At 60.7% G+C, this 18,284-nt stretch overlaps 1 protein-coding gene across 2 annotated transcripts; it reads left to right on the top strand.

Moving 5' to 3' along the window:
* Positions 1-3,022: 3,022 nt before the first annotated feature.
* SMIM45 (small integral membrane protein 45) lies at positions 3,023-7,911 on the top strand. 2 transcript variants are annotated; one of them, XM_045835037.1, is made up of 3 exons: positions 3,023-3,181; positions 4,688-4,835; positions 6,777-7,911. In XM_045835037.1, exon 3 carries the CDS (start codon positions 6,791-6,793, stop codon positions 6,995-6,997), a length of 207 nt encoding a protein of 68 aa, XP_045690993.1. In that variant the 5' UTR covers positions 3,023-3,181; positions 4,688-4,835; positions 6,777-6,790; the 3' UTR covers positions 6,998-7,911. The 2 variants fall into 2 exon arrangements, with proteins under 2 accessions (XP_045690993.1, XP_045690992.1); XM_045835036.1 differs by lacking the exons at positions 3,023-3,181; positions 4,688-4,835 and adding an exon at positions 6,433-6,553.
* The last annotated feature ends 10,373 nt before the right edge of the window (positions 7,912-18,284 follow it).

Here is an 18,284-nt window from a genome sequence, read left to right as displayed (position 1 = left end):
CCTTCTGACTGACTTCCGGTTTGCACCCTGGTCCCCAGGGCTACAGGCTACTCCCCACACAGCAATCAGAGCCATCCTTTTAACACGGAAATCAGAACAGGCCACATCTCCGATAAAAACCCACCAGCAGCCCTGGCTGGTCTGGCTCAGTGGACTGAGTGCCGGCCTGCTAACCAAAGGATTGCTGGTTCCATTCCCAATCAGGGCACATGCCTGGGTTGCTGGCCAGGTCCTCAGTTGAGGGCCTGCGAAAGGCAACCACACACTGATATTTCCCTTTCTTCCCCTTTGTCTAAAAATAAATAAATAAAATCTTAAAAAAACAAAACAAAACAAACAAACCACAAACCACCAGCAGTTCCCATCTCAAAGTACATCGCAAGCACTTCACTCGGCTTTTGAAGCTCAGCGTGTTCTGCCCCCCCGCTCCCCAGCAGTCTCCCTGACCTCATCCTCTGCTCCCCTCTCTTCTACGCCTCCTGCAGCCACATGGGGCGGTTCAGCTGCCCTCAGATATTCACCGTATCCCCCACCCCAGGACATCTGCCCCTGTGGTTGCCTCTGGCTGAAATGCTCTGCTGCCAAGGAGTCACGTGGCTCATTTCCTCTCTCATTCCGGTTTCCGCTCCAGTGTCGCCCTCTCAGAGCAGCCTTTCGCAATGACCTGTCTAAAACGGCGAGGCCCCCATTCTCCTTTTCTCCCTTCTTCTGCTCTAGTTTCTCAATAGCTCTAATCTCCACTTAACACATCGTCAAGAACCACGAAGCCTCCGAGATTTTGCCGTACTTGCAAGCCAATAAACTGTTTGTTGCTGTTGCATAATAGTCTGTTACTGTCTCTCGGATGTTGGCAGAAGCCGCGAAGCTCCTCAGTAAGAGACAGAGGGCCTTATTACTTACAGTAAAACCAATGGCCAGGGCTTTGTGTTGGTTTGTGCTGCTTCCCCTGTCCTGTTCTTTGTCCCCGGGGAGCTGTTGCGTCACTCCTCGAGGTTGCCGGCTGCCATCGCAGCCCTGAGAAATGGCCTGGGTGAGGAGCTCTCAGGGTCTTGCTTTCTTAGGATGCTCAGGCATGCTCAGGGCCCATGGCAGATGGCTTCTCCCAACATTTATAATAGTACTTGTTCCTTACCTTTCCAGCTAGAGTGCAAGATGCCCCTTAAAAAGTGTTTGGCACATGGCAGTTGCTCCATAAACAGTTGTTGAATGAATGGATGGCTTTCCAGTCAGTCGTTCTGTTCACTCATCCACTCATTCTCAGCAGTGGTTCATTGAGTCATTCTTTTGAAGGGCAGACCCAGTGCCCCACGCCGAGAGCATGAAGGAATCAGACATTACTGATCGGCTTGGTGCATTGGGGAAATCAGACCGAGATCGCCCCGTGTGCTCACCGCCGTGGCCCCTGGCAGAGGGGAGGCGGACTCCCTGTTTAACCTAAATCTGTCTCACTGCAGACGAAACTAGCGTCCTGCTTAGAAAGAGCTGGGAGTAAACGGCTTCATGGAACCCCGGCCCCAGCACAGATGGGGCTTTGGTTCCCCAATGGCGAGGGGTGTGGGGGGGGGGACTCCCGGAAGTCAGGCGGTGATGAGCACCATGCAAATAAAGCAAGGCAGGCGAGGGGGTACATAGAGGTGGGTAGGAAGAAGCTGCTCCAGGTCAGGGGAGGCCTCTGGAAGAAGGCGGCATTGGAGCCAATGCCTGAATTCAGTGAGAGGAGCCAGTTTACCTGCATCGGAGCAGAGGCTTCGGGCAGCAGGAGCAGCCAGTGCTGAGACCCCCGGGGAAGCGTTCCTGGCTCTTCAGAGGAACTGCAAGGAGGCCCGCGGCTGACGCAGATGGAGAGAGGAGAGGGTGGGAGGCGATGAGGCCACAGAGGTGACCGAGGGCCAGGTGACTGAGGCCCTGAGAGAGTCATGGGAAAACTCTGGACCCTGGTCATCCCTTTCGAGGAGGGACTGAGCCGAGCCATTCATCCAGCACGTGCTGGGTGCCTGCCATGGGCCTGGGCCAGGCCCCTGGTGCTGGGGGAATGACCCCAGCACGGGACATGTCATCCCCGCTCCAGGGAGTTGTCCGTGGCGGATGAGCAGATGACAACAACCACATGCGGCACAGTGGGTGGCAGCCACCCGGAGCAGCAGGAGCCCAGACGAAGATGCACGAAGGATGCCTTGGGAGCTCGTGCGACACTGCAGTGGGGAGGTGGCTGTTGGCTTAGGTGTCAGGTGACTGGGTGCTCGTCACGTGCACCGGTGCCACAGCAAATAACCATGTGTAGGGTCCAGAGCGTGAGGAACAGCGGAGATTGGCAGGAAGGCCAGACTCAGGCCTGGAGGTTTCGTGGCAAGAACACCGTGAGCTGGCAGGGCCTCAGAGACCCTCTGGGCCTCCTGTGGGGCCCTGGGGCCATGTCCCTGGGGCAGTGTGAGGGGCAGGGGGCAGCTGCGAGGCTGGGGTCCAGAAGCCCCATCCCTCTGTTTAACAAAGCAGCTCTGGCCAATGAGCTTCCCATAAGCTTTTGTGTGAATAAAGAATCATGGGCTAGCCCTGGCTGGGCGTAGCTCAGTGGATTGAGCGCGGGCTGCGAACCAATGCATCTCAGGTTCGATTCCCAGTCAGGGCACATGCCTGGGTTGCAGGCCACGGCCCCCAGCAACTGCACATTGATGTTTCTCTCTCTCTCTCTCTTTCTCCCTCCCTTCCCTCTCTAAAAATAAATAAGTAAAAAATCTTTAAAGGAATCATAGGCTAAAACAATATCTAAAGGCCACTGATCACATTTTTTTACAGATTTATTATAGTTGACTTATAATAAGCTACGCATATTTAAAGCATACAGTTTGATAAGCTACGACACATGTGCACATCTAGAAAACCACCACTGCAATCAGGAGAATGAACAAACCCATCCCCCCTCCCCGCCCCACGGTTTCTCCGTGCCCTTTGGCCGTCCCTCCCCCGTCTCCTCCCTGCCCTCCCACTCCAAACTGGGGAGAAGCACTGGGGTGGCTCTGCTCACACTAGCCCAGCGCTGGAAACAACCCGAACGGCGTCCTTCAGCGGTGGAGGGACAAACAGGCCGCGGCGCACCGATACCCGCGGCGTGAGCGGATAGCGAGAGCCCTGTGCGGGGCCACAGGCCAGACAGGAGAAGAACGCACCCTGTGTGGTCCCACGGGTAGGAAGCACAGACACAGGCAGAACCAGTCTGTGGTGGTAGGAGTCAGGGCAGCGAGTGCCTGTGGGGAGGGGTGCTGACGGGGGCACAGGTGGCAGGACACTGCCTGGGGCGGCGGGAATATCCTGGACGTCGGTCTGGGCGGTGGTCGCACAGGTGTGCGCGCAGGTAAAAACTCCCGCCGTAAGGTGTGTATTTCCATGTATGTACCTCGTGTCCCCCTGGAAAGCTCTCTGCGAGGACTAACTCCCTCTGCATGCTCTGCTCGTGCTGGAGAGGACCCAGCACGCTTGCAGGGGCCGGGAGCGGGCAGGGTGTCTATGGTTGGGGGGCCCAGCGTGCTGAAGTCATCTCGCTCACGGCCTGTCCCACCTGCCTGTCCTCAGGTTTTTGGGAATGGACTCCTTGGGGACAGCCTCTTCTCCACCCCGTGGGCCTCTGGGGCCACTCTCTCCTGAGACAAAAGCCATTGCGGTTTAAGGAGTACACGCAGGGCACCCAGCTGTGCAGACACTTTGTCTGTCACACAGGAAGGAGGACCCAGGCTCGGGAGGCCGGCCCCACCCCCACTCCCTCCCCCGCTTTGTTGCTGTGAGGCCGGGTGGCCTGGAAGAAGGTAGACAGCGTCACCTCTCCGAGCTGCAGCCACCTCACCCTGCAGTGGGCTCACGACAGCAACCAAGTTGGAGGACAAATATGGGGGGGCCGTGCCTGGCATATGGGGGTGCTCAGGGTCCGGGACCCACAACTCTCTTAGGCCGTATCCCAGCCGGGGGGGGGGGGCGGTGGGGCTGGTGAGGCAGCAGAACGGGGAGGGGCAGCCGCCGCGCAGGAGCCAGACCAGGGCTCCATCCCTGGCGTCATCGCTTTCTTGCTGCGTGACGGATGAATGAGTTAACGTGAATAAAGCGCTGAAAACGGGGTCTGGCCCGAGACGAAAGCAATGTGGGACCCATGCGCCAGACTCTCGGCCTCCATCTTTGTTGCACCCTCTGTAACCTATGGCCTCATTGGCTCTACTGATAACCACTCGTGTCCCCACCCACTTGCCAGGGACCCCAATCTCTCCCTACTCTCAACTGGCAGGCCTCTAAACCCTCCCATGTGTCCCGGTTGGGGTCCCCTCCTCTCCAGGCCCTCCAGCTATGGGGCCGAGTGACCTGCTGGGCGGGCGGCTCCCACTCCTCTTCGGATTCCCCCAAACCCGCCCTGTCTGTCATCACTGCACCACGTGCACAGTGCCAGGGATCCAGAAGAAAGGGATGGTTGCCAAGGCAACGGAGGATAAAGCCCTTGCTCTGCCAGGCTGCTGATTGGCTGAGACAGGTCCCGCCTCCTGACATCCTGAGGGTGGGGGGCAAGGGAGGGGTCTCCGATGGACAGGGAGAGGTACCAGGGTGCCGAACCAGTCCAGGACTCTTCCCTGCTGGCCCAGCCAGAAGCTCAGGGCCTGAGAAGCTCTGTCTCCCGTGGGGGGCGTTGGCCTCACCCTTTCTCTGCCTCCAGCACCCAGGACGGCCGCAGATGGCAGTGTCTCTGGGAACGGCAGCTGTGACTAAGTCCGAGGGCCAATGCTGAACCGCTGAGCTGCTCGGGCCGAGGTGGTGAGCTCAGTGCAGAGCCCCGGACCAGGCGTCTCTCTGCAGGGCGTGAGGTGGGTCTGTGGGCACGCGGTGGGTGGGGGGCCGAGTGATGCCGGTGGCTCGGGAGGCAGGGAGAGAGGGGGGTCTGCAGCCCGTACACTGTCCTGGAGCTTGGCTGGAATGGAACTGGAAAATTCCTTACAGGTCACCTGATAACCCCGCGCCGCACCCCTGTCACTGTGCTGGGGAACCCTGAGGTCCAGAGAGGGTGAGGGGTGGCCCGAGGTCACAGAGAAGGCCAGTGAGTGTTTGGCTCCAACTAGGCCGGTCCACCAAGAAGCCCGGCACAGGCTAGGGGTCCTCAGTCTGCCCCTGAGTGCCTGGGATTCTGTTCACAGGGCCGGAGGGGGTGGGGGGCCCCGAACTCAGCCTCACAGAGCCACACGTTGCAGCTGAAACAGCGGCCACTCCGCCCGAGCACCCCGTTCTCGTGTTGAAGCTGGAAGGGGACAAGGGTCTTGGCTGGGGCCGGGGAGGGGGCACGAGTCACCTTGGCTCTTGTCAGGCGGGTTTGGAGCAGCCTTGCTGCTCGGGGACCCCCTTCCCAGTGGGCCCGCCCCCCCCCCCCGCAGGCAGCACCAGGCAATTGTGACCTCTACCCCTGGTGCTCCAGAAAGGCAGACGGGGAGGAGGGCCCTGTGCTAGCCTGACTGCATGCCTTTAGAGCAGTCCTCAACTTGCTCCTCCAGGAACAGAGCGCCTTGAGACGTCTGTGCTTCAGAACAGCGAGTAGGGACCCTGGGGTGCAGGGGCGGGGCTCCAGATGGGTGCAGGACTGGCAAGCAGCATCTGTCCCTCCCCTGGGTTGCAGCCCGCCTTGCAGACCTGCCTGGAGGTAGGGGCACAAGAGCAGGTGGCATTTGGAGACAGGCGTCCCAGAAGTTGGGGTCATTCCATCCGGACCCTTTCTCTCCCCGCAGAAGCCAAGGTGGGCTCCTGCTCATGTGTCTTCCCTCCCCCCTCCCCTGGGAGGACTCGAACCTCAGCACGTCACTGGGGCTTGGGTCCAGCTCCCAGCTGGATGACCCAGGCCGAGCGAGCGAACCCACCTGGGCCTCAGTTTCCGTCCTGCGGGGCCAGCCACCCCCACCCCACAGGCCTGCCGTTCTCTCCCTTCCTGGCAAGCAGAGGGGGCTCCTCACCCCAAACCTTTAAGAAGTGGGTCCTACTCTGAGCCTCCCTCTTTCCCAGAAAGGCAAACTGAGTCTCAGAAAATAAAAACAAACTACCGTATAGCACTTATATTGTGCCAGGCACTGCTTCTGAGCATTTCACATCCATTCATTCACGTAACAGTCACAACAGCCTCACGGCCTTTGGCACCATTTTTGTTCCCATCTTACAGACGTGGAAACCGAGGCCCACGTTTGGGGGCTGGTGCCCGTGTCTGTACTCAGTATAATGTTGACGTCGGGCGTGGGCCTGAGCTCGGGAGCCTTTGTGGCCCCTGTTGATTTCCACCAGGTCCCCCGGGGCCGGGTGTTTGGTTGCCACGCTTTCGCCAGCCGCACCTGGCCAGGATGTGTGGGCGGCCGGGGACCCGCCCATCTGTGAGGGGGCTGGCGGCGGCGGCCTCTGTAACTAAACTGCGCAGCCGGTGCAGCTCAGAGGAGGCATCGCCCGCGCTCTCCTTTACCGAGTGCTCTGAGGGGGTCCGTCGCCTCAATGATCCCCAGGAGGCTCCCCAGGAGGTCCCCTTCCGCAGGGGAGGACCCCGAGGCCCGGAGAGGTTGGGCACCTTGCCTGAGCTGGGGCACTGTGCTGCAGAGGGGCTGGGCCACCCGTGATGGGGGCAGCTCCGTGCCTGTCCTGGGGGTCTGTTCCTGCTCAGGCTTCCCATCTAGAAAGTGATGCTCAGACTCCCTCGGCTCTGGGAACCTCTGCGGACCTCCTGGGCTGGCGGGCAGGACACGGGTCACCTCTGCCGGCCCTCACCACCTCTGTCTCAGCAGCTGGGGCCACGGCGATGCCGCACTTCCTGGACTGGTTCGTGCCGGTCTACCTGGTCATCTCCGTCCTCATCCTGGTGGGCTTCGGCGCCTGCATCTACTACTTCGAGCCCGGCCTGCAGGAGGCGCACAAGTGGCGTATGCAGCGCCCCGCGGTGGACCGCGACCTCCGCAAGACACTGATGGTCCGCGACAACCTGGCCTTCGGAGGCCCAGAGGTCTGAGCTGAAGGCTCTGGGCTGGGGCTGGGGCCCCGGGCACCCTCCCCGGCCCCACCCGGCTTGGAGACCCTGGGGCAAAGGGAGGACGACCTCCGGGCCTCCGGACCCTCCATCCCAGCAGATGTCTCTGGGTGCTTGGGGCGGACCCTGGCTGTGGAAAGATGGGGCACCTGGGTGCTCGGAGGTGTTGCTGCCGCTGGCTGAGGGCTGGGGCTCCCCGCCTCAGGCTAGCTCACCCCGTGCCCGCCTTCCCCGGCTCTTGGGACACCCCCACTGGCCCCCAGTGCCTTTGTGCTGCCCGGCACTCCTGTCCCTCCCTCCACGTGGAGTCCCGAGCCTCCAGGGCTCCCACGTTCCCACTCAGTCTCCAGTCACACTCGGGTCCCTGCTCCACCCAGCGGCACCACGGACCCCACAGCTCCTGGTGGCTGCTTCCAAGCTGACCCAAGGAAAGGGCCCCATCTGGACGGGGGTCAGCTTGGTCCGGACCAGCCCCCACCCCTCTGGGCTCAGACTTGGCACTGGTGTGTGTGGAGGGCTGTTAGAGGGGCAAGGCCACGGGGAAGGAGGTGTGTGTGTGTGTGTGTGAGAGAGAGACAGAGAGAGAGACAGAGAGAGAGTCTGGGGGAAGTGGGGAGACACGTGGGGGGAGGAGATGTGTGTTTGAGGGGGGACTGAGGGTCCCAGGCAGGAGGCGTGGGGATGGGGTGAGCTCTGTGGACAGTCTGGGGGTCACCCACGGCAGCTCCCGCCCCCTCCCCCTGCCCTTGCTCCTGAGCCAGGTCCCCCAGCCCCGCACCCCCACCCTGAACCCGCCTCCCGTGTGGGGCGCTGTTGCCTCGTGGTGGACACAGATCGGCAACCTGCCTCGCTCTCTCCCTCTGGGGCTTCCATCTTAATTTATTGCAATAAAAAGACGTCGTGAGCATCTCTGCGGGACTGTGGCCTTTCCTGACGGTAGGCGCGTGTCTGTCACCTCGCAGGGGACCGCTCAGGAAACACGAGGGTGGGCGGGAACACTGAACGTCAGAGAGGGTGGAGCGGGGCTTCTCGGCAGCAGCTCCGCAGACTTCTGGCCCAGACCGTCCTCTGTCAGGGGGACTGTGCCGTGCACTGTGGGATGTTGGGCACCTTTGGGTCTCTACCCAGTAGCACCTGCCCCCACCCCCAGTTGGGACAACCAAAATGGCTAACGGGGATCCCTGGGGTAGGGAGCCAGTTAGAACGTAAACTGAGGCACAGAAATGCAAAAGAGCAGCGCCCTAAATGACATAGCATCCTGTCTTTCTCATGGTTCGCTCCATAAGGAGCTCGTCCAGAGCTGGTCTAGCGGCTGGTTCCATGCATCCTCAGGGACCCGAGCTGCTCTCCTCTGGCAGCGTCTGTGCCTGGGACGTCGGCCCAATGCAGGAGGACCCTCTGCATGCCCAGCCGCAGGGCACCGGAGGACGGAAGGGGCTGCCTCCTCCCAGATGGCTGTACCTCTTCCTTCCCCTGCTATCCCTGCCTGAACTTAGTCACGTGGCTACTCCTAGCTGCAAGGGAGGCTGGGAACTGTAGTCTTTTAGCTGGGTGGCGGCATGTCCGTTTAAAAACTCCACTTGTTTGGAAGGTGGGGAACAGGTGAGACAGCTACCATTCCATTCTCATAGGGATTTGCCTGAGGCCACGGGGCGGTGGGCTGAGGGGTGGACAGGCTCTCCGGACCCCAGACCAGGGCTCATTCTTGCAGGTGCCCCCGCTAAGGAGTCAGCGAGGGCAGAGCTGTCTTCCTTCACCTTGAGGGGCGTGCTGCCCCTCCTCCCTGGGCAAAGCCAGGAGCTGTCCTGCAGACCAGGGTGAGGGTGAGGCCAGAGAGGCCCCTCAGGGGGGGGTCACAGCTGAGTGCCCCCTTCAGTGCCAGGCCCTGGGCACTTCTCTTGCCTCACCCTGGCCCGGCTCCGGCCCTGCTGCGTCTAGGCCTCCCAGGGCTGAACCCCCACGCCAGGCAGCTCCCCCTGCACTACTGCCCAGGACTCTTGCAGGCAGCACAAGAAGCCACACTGAAAACAGCTTAGAAAAGGGTTCGGTTCTGGACGCAGGCTGGACCCTGGGCCTCTAGGAGGTCACTGGGACCTGCCCTCTCTACACTGCTCTGTCTCGCTCGGTCTCGCTTCATTCTCTCGGGGACTGTCTCCACGCAGGGGTAAGGTGCTCTCGCTCACGTGGCCCTTGGCGCCTTGACTTCAGGGGACGGCGTGTGTCTTGTTCCAGCCGAAGTTCAGGGTGTGGCTCCCACGAGCCCCAGGGCCCATGAGCCCGAGAGGCGGGGCACCCAGAGTGCCGGATGGCTCTGGTACCCTCCACTGGAGCGGGGGTGGGGCGCGGCCAGCGCTACTGACCACGTGGTCTGCGGGGGAGTGGGTAGCGGCTGTTCCCTAAAGGAGGGGAAGGGATGGGCGAGAAACGAGAGGTACTGAGGACACTGTTACACAGAGGAGGAACCAAGCTCAGGGAGAAGTGACCCACCCAGTGTGACCCGCGGTGACTGCCACCTGGGTTTGGGACCGGGAGTCTGAGGCAGGCGAGGGTGGACAGGAACCGCCAGAGATGGGTGAGCGTGTGAGCAGAGGCAGGCAGGCAGCTGAGTGGGTGCTCACCCTGGAAGGTGGGGAACAGGTGAGACAGGTCCCTGCGCTCCAAGGACACAGTGGAGGGTGGGGCCCTTCAGATCACCCTGCACAAGAATGGGGGGGACCAGCACCACCCGCTGGGCAGACAGTGCCGCACTGCCTCGGTTTCTCTCCCAGTGCCAGCCCCAGTGTATCCTGGGCTCCCCTCCCCGAGGGAGAAAACCCCTTACAGCTGAGGCTCTGGACCTCCTTTGGTGCCGACCTCAGCGTGCAGGTTCGAGGCCAGGCCCAGAAGCTCAGGGCCGCCCTGGTTGTCAGAAAGCTGTCTCCCAGCCACGGTCAGGGGCAGGCCGGGAAGGGCCCGTGCGGAAGCCACAGGCCTGTGCTGGGACCGATGACCGAGGGGACGCACACCCCGCTCGACTCGTCTGGGTGAGAAGGGGACATTATCACGAGGACGGGAGGTTGGGGCCCTGCGCGGACCCCCTAGAGGTCTTTCTCTCGGCTGTGTGCTTATTTATTTTTAGTTTATTTTACTCTTTACTTTTAGAGAGAGAGGAGAGGAGGGAGAGAGGGAAAGAAGCATCAATGTGTGGTTGGGTCTCACGTGGGCCCCCACTGGGGACCCGGCCTGCAACCCAGGCTTGTGCCCTGACCGGGATTCCAACCAGTGACCCCTTGGTTCTCAGGCCGGCACTCAGTCCACTGAGCCACACCAGCCAGGGCTCCGTTGGTTTTTTGTTTTTTGAATGTTTTGCGAGAGACGAGAAGGGAGGGAGAAAGAGAGGGAAAGAAACAACGACATGTGAGAAATACATGGATAGGTTGCCTCTCGTGGGTGCCCCAGCTGGGGACCTGGCCCAAAACCCAGGCACACGCCCTGACTGGGAATCGAACTGGGGACCTTTCGGTTTGCGGGATGGCGCCCAACGTACTGAGCCGCATGGATGGGGGCATCTCTCTCACAGATTTGTATTCTTACGTCTGCGCACCCTCCTCACTGGCCACGCCCCCAGCCCCACCACGGACGACGTAGCAGCCAACTGGCTGAGTTTTGCATCATCTTACTGTTTCGGGCACCGCGGAAAGTTCCCTGCTCCTCTCTGGCGTCCAGCAAAAACGCGCCCGCGGGAGGGGTTCATCCGCTCATCTCGGGCGAGGCGCCCATTTCAAATCAGTCCCCCAAGGCCGGGGTAGGGACCTACGCACGATCCCGCTTGAGTCGGGGCCCCCTTGGGTCAAGTCGACCTGGGCTGGGGTTTCTCAGAACAAGGCAGGTTTCTTGGGATGTTGTGGGGGGCAGTGGGGGTGGGGGTGGGGAAGACAGGGTTCGGAAGAGACGGTGTAAACGGCTGCCCCGCCCCCAGCCAGAACACGCCCGGCAGCCTGTGTGGGGGGCGGGCTGGGCTTGACCGGCGGGGGGGCCTCGGAGAGATCTGGCCAGCAGCCAAGTGCAGTTTGTCCAACACAGTGTTTTGAAAAAAATGCACATTAGGTGGCAGCATTTATGTCAGGAGATTACACGCGAAAATCTCTTCTTCCGACTCCTCTACACGAATAAAAATTCTAGCCACACTAGGTCTGAAGCGTGAACGTGTTCAAGGTCGGGAGCTTCAGAGCCTCAGCAGGGATGGTGCTGACTGAGACCCCGTGACCTCCCCGAGGCAGTAGCAGCCCTCACAGGAGAGAGGCCGCTTTCCCAGGGCTGCCGAGGAGGGGCCTGAGGCTCAGAGGGGGTGAGGGATTGGCCCAAGCCTTCAGCTCTTAAACCTGGGTCCTTTCCCAGTTCTCTCAGCAGAACTGTTACAGAAATGCTGATTTACGTGTGCCCTTCTCATAAAGGACCCAACAAGGTTTCATTGGAAGGAGCCACGGACACAGGAGTGAGAAGGAAATATTCTGACTCTGATTCGTACTGTAGTGCTATTACTTACCTCTGAGCTTCCTGGCAGCCAGAGAGAAAAGGTAAACATGAAGAGCTCATTTTATTTCTGTTATGCGATCAAAGGGAGAGATTGACTCTTCCTGAAAGGCCAATTTTCTGATTCTAAAGACTAAAAAGAAATGTCTCAGCCCTGGTTGGCGTAGCTCAGTGGATTGAGCATGGGCTGAGAACCAAAGCATCGCAGATTCGATTCCCAGCCAGGGTACATGCCTGGGTTGCAGGCCATGACCCCCAGCAACTGCACATTGATATTTCTCTCTCTCTCTCTCTCTCTTTCTCCCTCCCTCCCCTCTCTAAAAATAAATAAATACAATCTTTAAAAAAAGAAATGTCTCTAATGGGATATTAAACGTAATACAACAGACTGTGTTCAGCTTTTTTTTTTTTTTTTAAACAAGGGGAAGGATTGACCCAGATAGCGGAGCCTACAGAAACAGGTCCGTGTGCGTGGAGGCAGACTTCGTCCATCTGCCAGGGCACGCCAGGGGTCTGTACTGGGAACAACGTGAGGTTTGGCCTTGCCAGCAGTACCTCCTATAATCCGTCCAGACTGCACGTCCTGGGCACGTTTCCTGAGCTCTCAGACGCAGGCCGGATTCTCCCAGCGATTCTGTGTGCGGGGCACCGAGAATCACAGACGGTGAAAGTGCAGATAAATGTCCCCTGCCAGAGCCTGGCATTATGCAAAGCTAATGTCCCGTTCTCCGTAGAGACCTGTTGTCCTGCCCCACCTGCCTCACTGGGCGTGACAAATGTCGAAGGAGACACTCGGAAAGGAAGCCCAGAGCACATGCTGGGGTGGGGGGCGTGCGAGAGGCAGCTAGCTGGTTGATGTTTCTCTCCCTCTCTTTCTCCTTCCCTTCCTGTCTCTCTAAAAATAAAGAAATAAAATAAAAAAAATACTCTTGAGCCCTACAGAGACACGTTATGTGCCTGCTTTACCCCGACCTGGCACCAAGAATGCAAAGACAACGAAATAGCCCCTGAATCAACAGAGCTGACTAAGGGGAAGGGCGGGTGGATGTGAAGACAAATTACAAAACTAAGTGTAAGCCCTGGCTAGCATAGCTCAGTGGATTGAGCACGGGCTGCGAACCCAAGTGTCGAAGGTTCGATTCCCAGCCAGTGTACATGCCTGGGTTGCAGGCCATGACCCCCAGCAACCGCACATTGATGTTTCTCTCTCTCTCTATCTCCCTCCCCTCCCTCTCTAAAAATAAAAATGAAATCTTTAAAAAAAAACTAAGTGTAGCAAGAGATGTATGTGTGAGACGCTGAAGACAGAAGGGGTTTGTTAAGGAAGCCTTCCTGGAGGATGTAGGGGTCGAGCTGGGTTTGAAGGTGGGGGTGGGGGGGTGGGGCAGGGGGGAGGCGCTGGCAAGAGACCAGAGAGAACCCGTCTAGTCTAGACCTGTGAGTGCTGTCACATGGTTGACACATGGCATGCCAGTAAGTGGTGGGAGGGGAGACGGAACAGCCAGAAAGTGGTGTTCCAAGTAAGGGTTAAGTTCAGGGAGAGAACCTTCCGGTTGCCACCTCCTCCAGGAAGCCTTCCCTGACCCCACTGGCAGCTTTTCCCCTTCTGGCCTTAGTCTTGTGTTGTGATTTTGTGCTGGTGCCTGTGGAGAGCAGCCGCGGCATCTTTTGGTTTCCACCCACAGCGCGCCTGGCACTGGCCAGGCCCTTCCTGAAAGCGTGCTTGTTGATGAATGGGGCCAGTCTCTTCAGAAGTCTCGCCAGAGGCTACCCGTCTGCTTAGAGACTAGGATTTGAGAGAGGCGTGAAGGCTTCCTGGGGGTTGGGCTGTTGTGCAGGTTTTTAAATGCCTCTGGAGGTTTTGCAAAGTCCTGGGAGCCCTCCCTCCCCACCACCTGGGAGCTGTCAGGATGCTGCGGTTGTGTCTGGGCCCGGCCCAGAGCAGAGGGACGGGAGGCGGGAACGGGCAGGGTCCCTGCGGAGGAATGGCTACAATGTTCGGACTCTGGCCCCGGGGGATGCACAGGCTCGTCATTGTTCCACCCCCTCGTTCCCCACTCTGGCGGAGGGGGAGAGCTTGGGAACGCGGAGGGACCAGCTTGGGGAGGAGGGCAGAGCTGCAATCTCCCCTCCAAAACCGTCACAGTGTCAGTCAACGCCCTTCCAGAGACCCCTGGGTGGGCACAACTTCTGCCCCACCCCAGAATGTGAGAGGGGGTTCAGGATTTGGATCCTGGAGAGCTGGGTGTCCAGCTACTGGTTCACTGTGTGAACCCTGGCCAGTCCATCCCCCTCTCCGTGTCTGCAGCTGTGACCAGCTGGAGCTGATGTCAAAGTCACAGGAAACCGTGAGGATAAATGAAACAGGACATCAGGATCGCAAGGCACAATTTTAACGGCTAACAGGGACGGAGCTCCCGGCACCCCTCACTGCATTCTCACAGCCATGCAGGCGGGTCGGCATGGCGGCTCACCAAACACTTCTGGCTCTCGGCTCCGGCACGTGGCAGGGTTTCACCTCCTCGTGCTGGCAAGTAGCTCTCGCCAGTGAGTTATGGCCGGAAGTGAGTCCAGGCCAGAGCATCGAGTAGCTAGTGCGCGACTCAGCGCTCCGCCCTCCCCTCCGCCACAGGGACCGGCGGCGGCTCCCGAAGGAAGGTGGCTGCTGGGTCCCGGGATGAAGATGACCCAGAGCAGCAGAGCCCCAGCTGACCCAGTCCCCAGTGCGCGTGAGGCCCGGAGGAGAAGTAAACCTTCGCTGTTGTGAGCCCCTGGGATTTTGTAGTTGTTTTTCACTGCAGCATAGTTGAACCTGTCCTGGCCGATAAAACCCCCATTTTACAGGCGGATACACTGGAGCTCGGAGAGACTGTGACGTGTTCGAAGGCCGTAACAAACCCAGGTCTGAGGCTCCAGAACCCGTGCCACTCGTCAGGGAGGCCGCCACAGCGACGCTTTTGCTGAGGTGGTCTTGTCCCTGAGGTCCCTTCCAGGCCCGTCAGTCTGTCCTTTGGTTGGAAAGGTTGTGTACGCGAGGCCCTTGACACTTTGGGCCACTAGAGGGCAGCTGAGGCCAGGTTTGTAATGACCGTCTGGGGCAGGCGGTGCGCCCCAGGCCCCTCACCAGCCAGGCAGAGGAGGAGCTGGGGGTGGGCACAGAGATGAACAACACCCATTGCTTGCATTCAACACCTTAACGGCCTGGCAGGCAGGGAGTGAGATGAAAACACTCTACACCTTCAAGCTTGGAGAGGCTACATGAGGACACCTGGTCCCTCTTTGCAAAGGCTCCTTAGGCCCAGAAGGCAAGTGATTTGATAGAGGTCGTTGAATGAGTTGTTGGCCAAAGTGGGGAGAAGACCCAGGACCCCGACTTCACTCAAGGGTCCCTGCATCTCAGAGATAATGCAGTCGTGTGGGGGTGCCCAGGAAAGGCTCCCCCCACCCTATTTGGCCAGATGGAACGCGCCGCCCCCTCCTCCAGCCCCTCTGTTCTTCCTCGGGTTGGTCTGGTCCTCGGGCCTCAAAGCGAGAAGGAAAAGGGGTTAGAACTTGAGAGGCCCCTCCCCCCACCCAGGGGTAGGCCAGCAGGTTGCCCTGGTGACAAGAGCACAGCCAAGTCTGAAAACCTATAGCTCCAACGGGAGAGTGTGGATAAGAGGGGAGGGTCCTAGGTCCACCTATTCACCATTCATTCATTCATTCATTCATCCACTCACTCACCAGTTCATCGATTGTACAGAAATGTACTGCGGCTGATTCTCGCCAGGCCCTGGGACCCAGCAAAGGGTGAAATCCAGGCCCTTCAGAGCTTTGCTGACCACCATGGTAGCTGCTAATTAAAGTGAAATAAAATAAACAGTTTAGTTCCTTGGTCACTGGAGTCACGTTTTAAGTGCTCAATAGCCAGCCGCCTGTGGGTAGCAGCTATTGCAACGGATAGCACAGAGATAGAACGTTCCCATTATCGCAGAGAGTTCTATTGGCCGGCGTGGCCCCAGAAGTTCGTGGGCTAGGGAGAGCAATGCGCAGGGAGGCAGACCAGGCCACACGGCGTCGTGTGGCTGTGACGTCCTCACCAGCAGGAGGCAGGCGACGAGGCGAAGGTTAAAGGAGATGCCGGGAGAACGCCCGGCCTAGTTCCCAGCTCCGGGTGAGTGCTGGGGGTGGCGCCTGCCGTCGCCGCCGTCAGGCGGACACTGTAAGGATCTGTGCACACGCCCGTCTTCCCGAGCAGAACGAGAGCTCCTCCCCAGCCCGGGCTCGTAGTAAGTGTTCAGGAAACGGGAGCTATTACCATCACCATCTCTATCATTTCTGCTGCTATGAGAGAGGCCAAAGAGGGTGCCCGGCCCAGCCCCCAGTGCCAGCAACAGGCTGGGTGGCCGCGTGGGTCTCCACGGGCCCAGGGCTGTGTTATCTTCGAGTCCTCAGGGCCGAGGAACAGAGGCTCAGGGAACAGTTGTTGAGCCAGACAGTCCCTCCTTCGCCTCCAGGATCTGCAGCGTGCTGGAGGCTAGAGCTTAGCTGGGTGGGTGAGGCCAGAGGTCCCAGAACTGAAGAGGAGGCGGGGCCCATGCTGAGGGTCAGAGGTTGGCGCCGTGATCACCTGAGTATGGCCTTCTTGCTGGGGACATGTCTCCAGGGGTCAGAGTCCGTGGGAGGGCAGATGTGGGGAGGGCAGGGAGCAGGCATGCAGCCCCCGGTGGCCTGGACAGCAGGGCCGCCCAGCCTAGCCGTCGGGAGCCTCCCATGGCCCTTCGGGATTCCAGAGGCTCAGAGCAGCCATTCACGGCCGCCCACTCCAAGGAAGCCAGCCTCTCCCTGACCCAGAGCCCAGCCCAGCTGGGGATGTAGCTGGTGGGACAGGTCCGAAGAGGGCTGGGCCCTCTGCCTGGGGCTGTGGCCTGGGGGCTGAGTGGAGGCCCGGGAGGGGACCACGGGAAGAGGCCCCTGGGCTGCCTGTCATGGCCACACTCGGGGCACAGAGGAGGTGAGGGGCCTGCACCAGCCTCAGCTTCCCAGACCAAAGGCCACTGGACCTTTCTCGTTCTCTGGTAGAGGTAGGCGGCTGTTTTTGTGTGCAGCAGGAGGGAGAGGGCTGAGGGATCTCGGGGGTGGGGCGTGGACCTGGTGATGTTAAAATCGGCCTCAGGAGTCCTGTCCTCTGGCCTGGGCTGCGTGGGTGTGTGCACCGAGGGTGCACGTCCGTGCTCCCGTGCAGGGTGAGCGTGCGTGTGCCCAGGTAGTGTGTGGCTGTGAACAGGGCCGGAGGGCAGGGACACACTGAGCGGGGTGGTGACGGAGGCTGGCAGTCTCGGGTGCAACTGCGTGGCTGGAGGGGGATGAGGGGCGGGGGCAGCACTGTGAGGGGCGGTGAAGACCCCCTGCTCCAGACCTTAGGGGCCCAGTTGTAGGAGCGGGCCCCCCTCTCCCACGAGCCCGGTCTGCCAGCCCTGGCCTGGCCCCCCCAGCGTCCCGCTCCAGCCTGCTGTGCTGGAAGGGACAGAAACGGCTTTGTTCCAGGGGGTGAGGTACGTGGAGCCCGGAGTGCGGAGCAGCTGGCCGTCTCGGGGCCTCGGGGCGTGTCTCATCCGTGCCCACCACCTCTTCTCCCCCGGCTTCCCACCCACCTGCAGGCAGTGCTGTGCAAGGCCGCCTCCCCCGCTCCTCCCGCCCAGCCCACCGAGTGTGCCAGCGGTGTCCTTGCCCCCACTTGTGTTCCCCGCTCAGGGCACTGCTGCCCTGCCCCGGAGGGAGCCTTCCCACCTGCAGACCCGGCTGGTCCTCTTCCAGGGCCTGAGCGTCACTGTGGCCTGGCCTGGGCTCTGGGGCACCCGCAGCCTCGTCCCCTGCCCCTCCCAGAGGCCCCCCAGGGACCCCCCCGGTGGCCTTTCTGAAAGATGCCACATTGCTTTGCCGGACAGGTGTCCTCCTGGGAGCCCGGGTGGCTTCTCCACTCAGGCCCCGCCTTCTCCAGGGCCCTCCTCGGCCCAGGCTCGGGTCCCGGCCCCAGCAGCGGGCCAGCCCAGGCCTCTTCCCGGGTTCAGGGCAGGGGCTGTAGTTACAGACCCCGCTGCCCCGCCACACTGCCCATCCGTCGGCCTCCAGCCTGGACGCCCGACTCCGGCTGCCGTGGGTGGGACCCAGGGCCCTCTGACAACCACTGCCCTGTCTGGATGTGACCCCCACGGGGTTGGCCACAGAGAAAGGGGCCACACTTGGGCCCAGGCCAAGGGAGAGGTGCCCCTCCACCTGAGCTCCCCCCTCACAGAAGGAGTGGCCTGGTCCCTGGCGGCCGCCCTTGTTGGGACATCCTCCCACACCCACCCGAGTGGTACCTGCGTAGGTGTGTGTGTGTGAGGGGCCCCCGTGGGGGAGGGGTGTGCAGGTGTGTCACGGGCAGAGCTGCAGAAGGACAGGAGGGAGGGACGTGTGTAATCCACTGAGGACCTGGCCGTTCCCCCACAGGCCCCTCCACACCTGGCAGTGTCAGGGGCTGGGTGACGGGGAGGGTGGGCACCTACCCACCGAGCCCTCACCGCCGCTTGCCGCCCCCCCCCCCCGTCCATCACCTCAGGGGGAGACGGAAGACGTGGATGGATCACGGCCTGGAGATGCAGCCTCACGGAGCCCCGGGGCCCAGAACTTCCTTCTCTCGGAGCCATCTGCTGGGGCACCCGGCCCGCCCCTCGAGGCTCCCTGGAGGGATGTCGCCCCTCACCCCTGTTCTCAGGAGGACCATCCATCTGGACGC

The sequence above is a fragment of the Phyllostomus hastatus genome, unplaced genomic scaffold (genome assembly GCF_019186645.2).
Source record: "Phyllostomus hastatus isolate PE091 unplaced genomic scaffold, TTU_PhHast_1.1 phas_contig_198, whole genome shotgun sequence".
Lineage (NCBI taxonomy): Eukaryota > Metazoa > Chordata > Mammalia > Chiroptera > Phyllostomidae > Phyllostomus > Phyllostomus hastatus.
The sequence above is the reverse complement of the archived record's forward strand: the minus strand, read 5'-3'. Positions and strand labels throughout refer to the sequence as shown.

What these genes read in the sequence shown, in the direction of transcription:
- SMIM45 (XM_045835036.1), top strand. Translation starts at nt 6,490, where the DNA reads ATGATCCCCAGGAGGCTCCCCAGGAGGTCCCCTTCCGCAGGGGAGGAC. An exon ending in GGACCCCGAGGCCCGGAGAG is followed by an intron (nt 6,554 to 6,776) that starts GTTGGGCACCTT and finishes CTGTCTCAGCAG; the next exon opens with CTGGGGCCACGGCGATGCCG.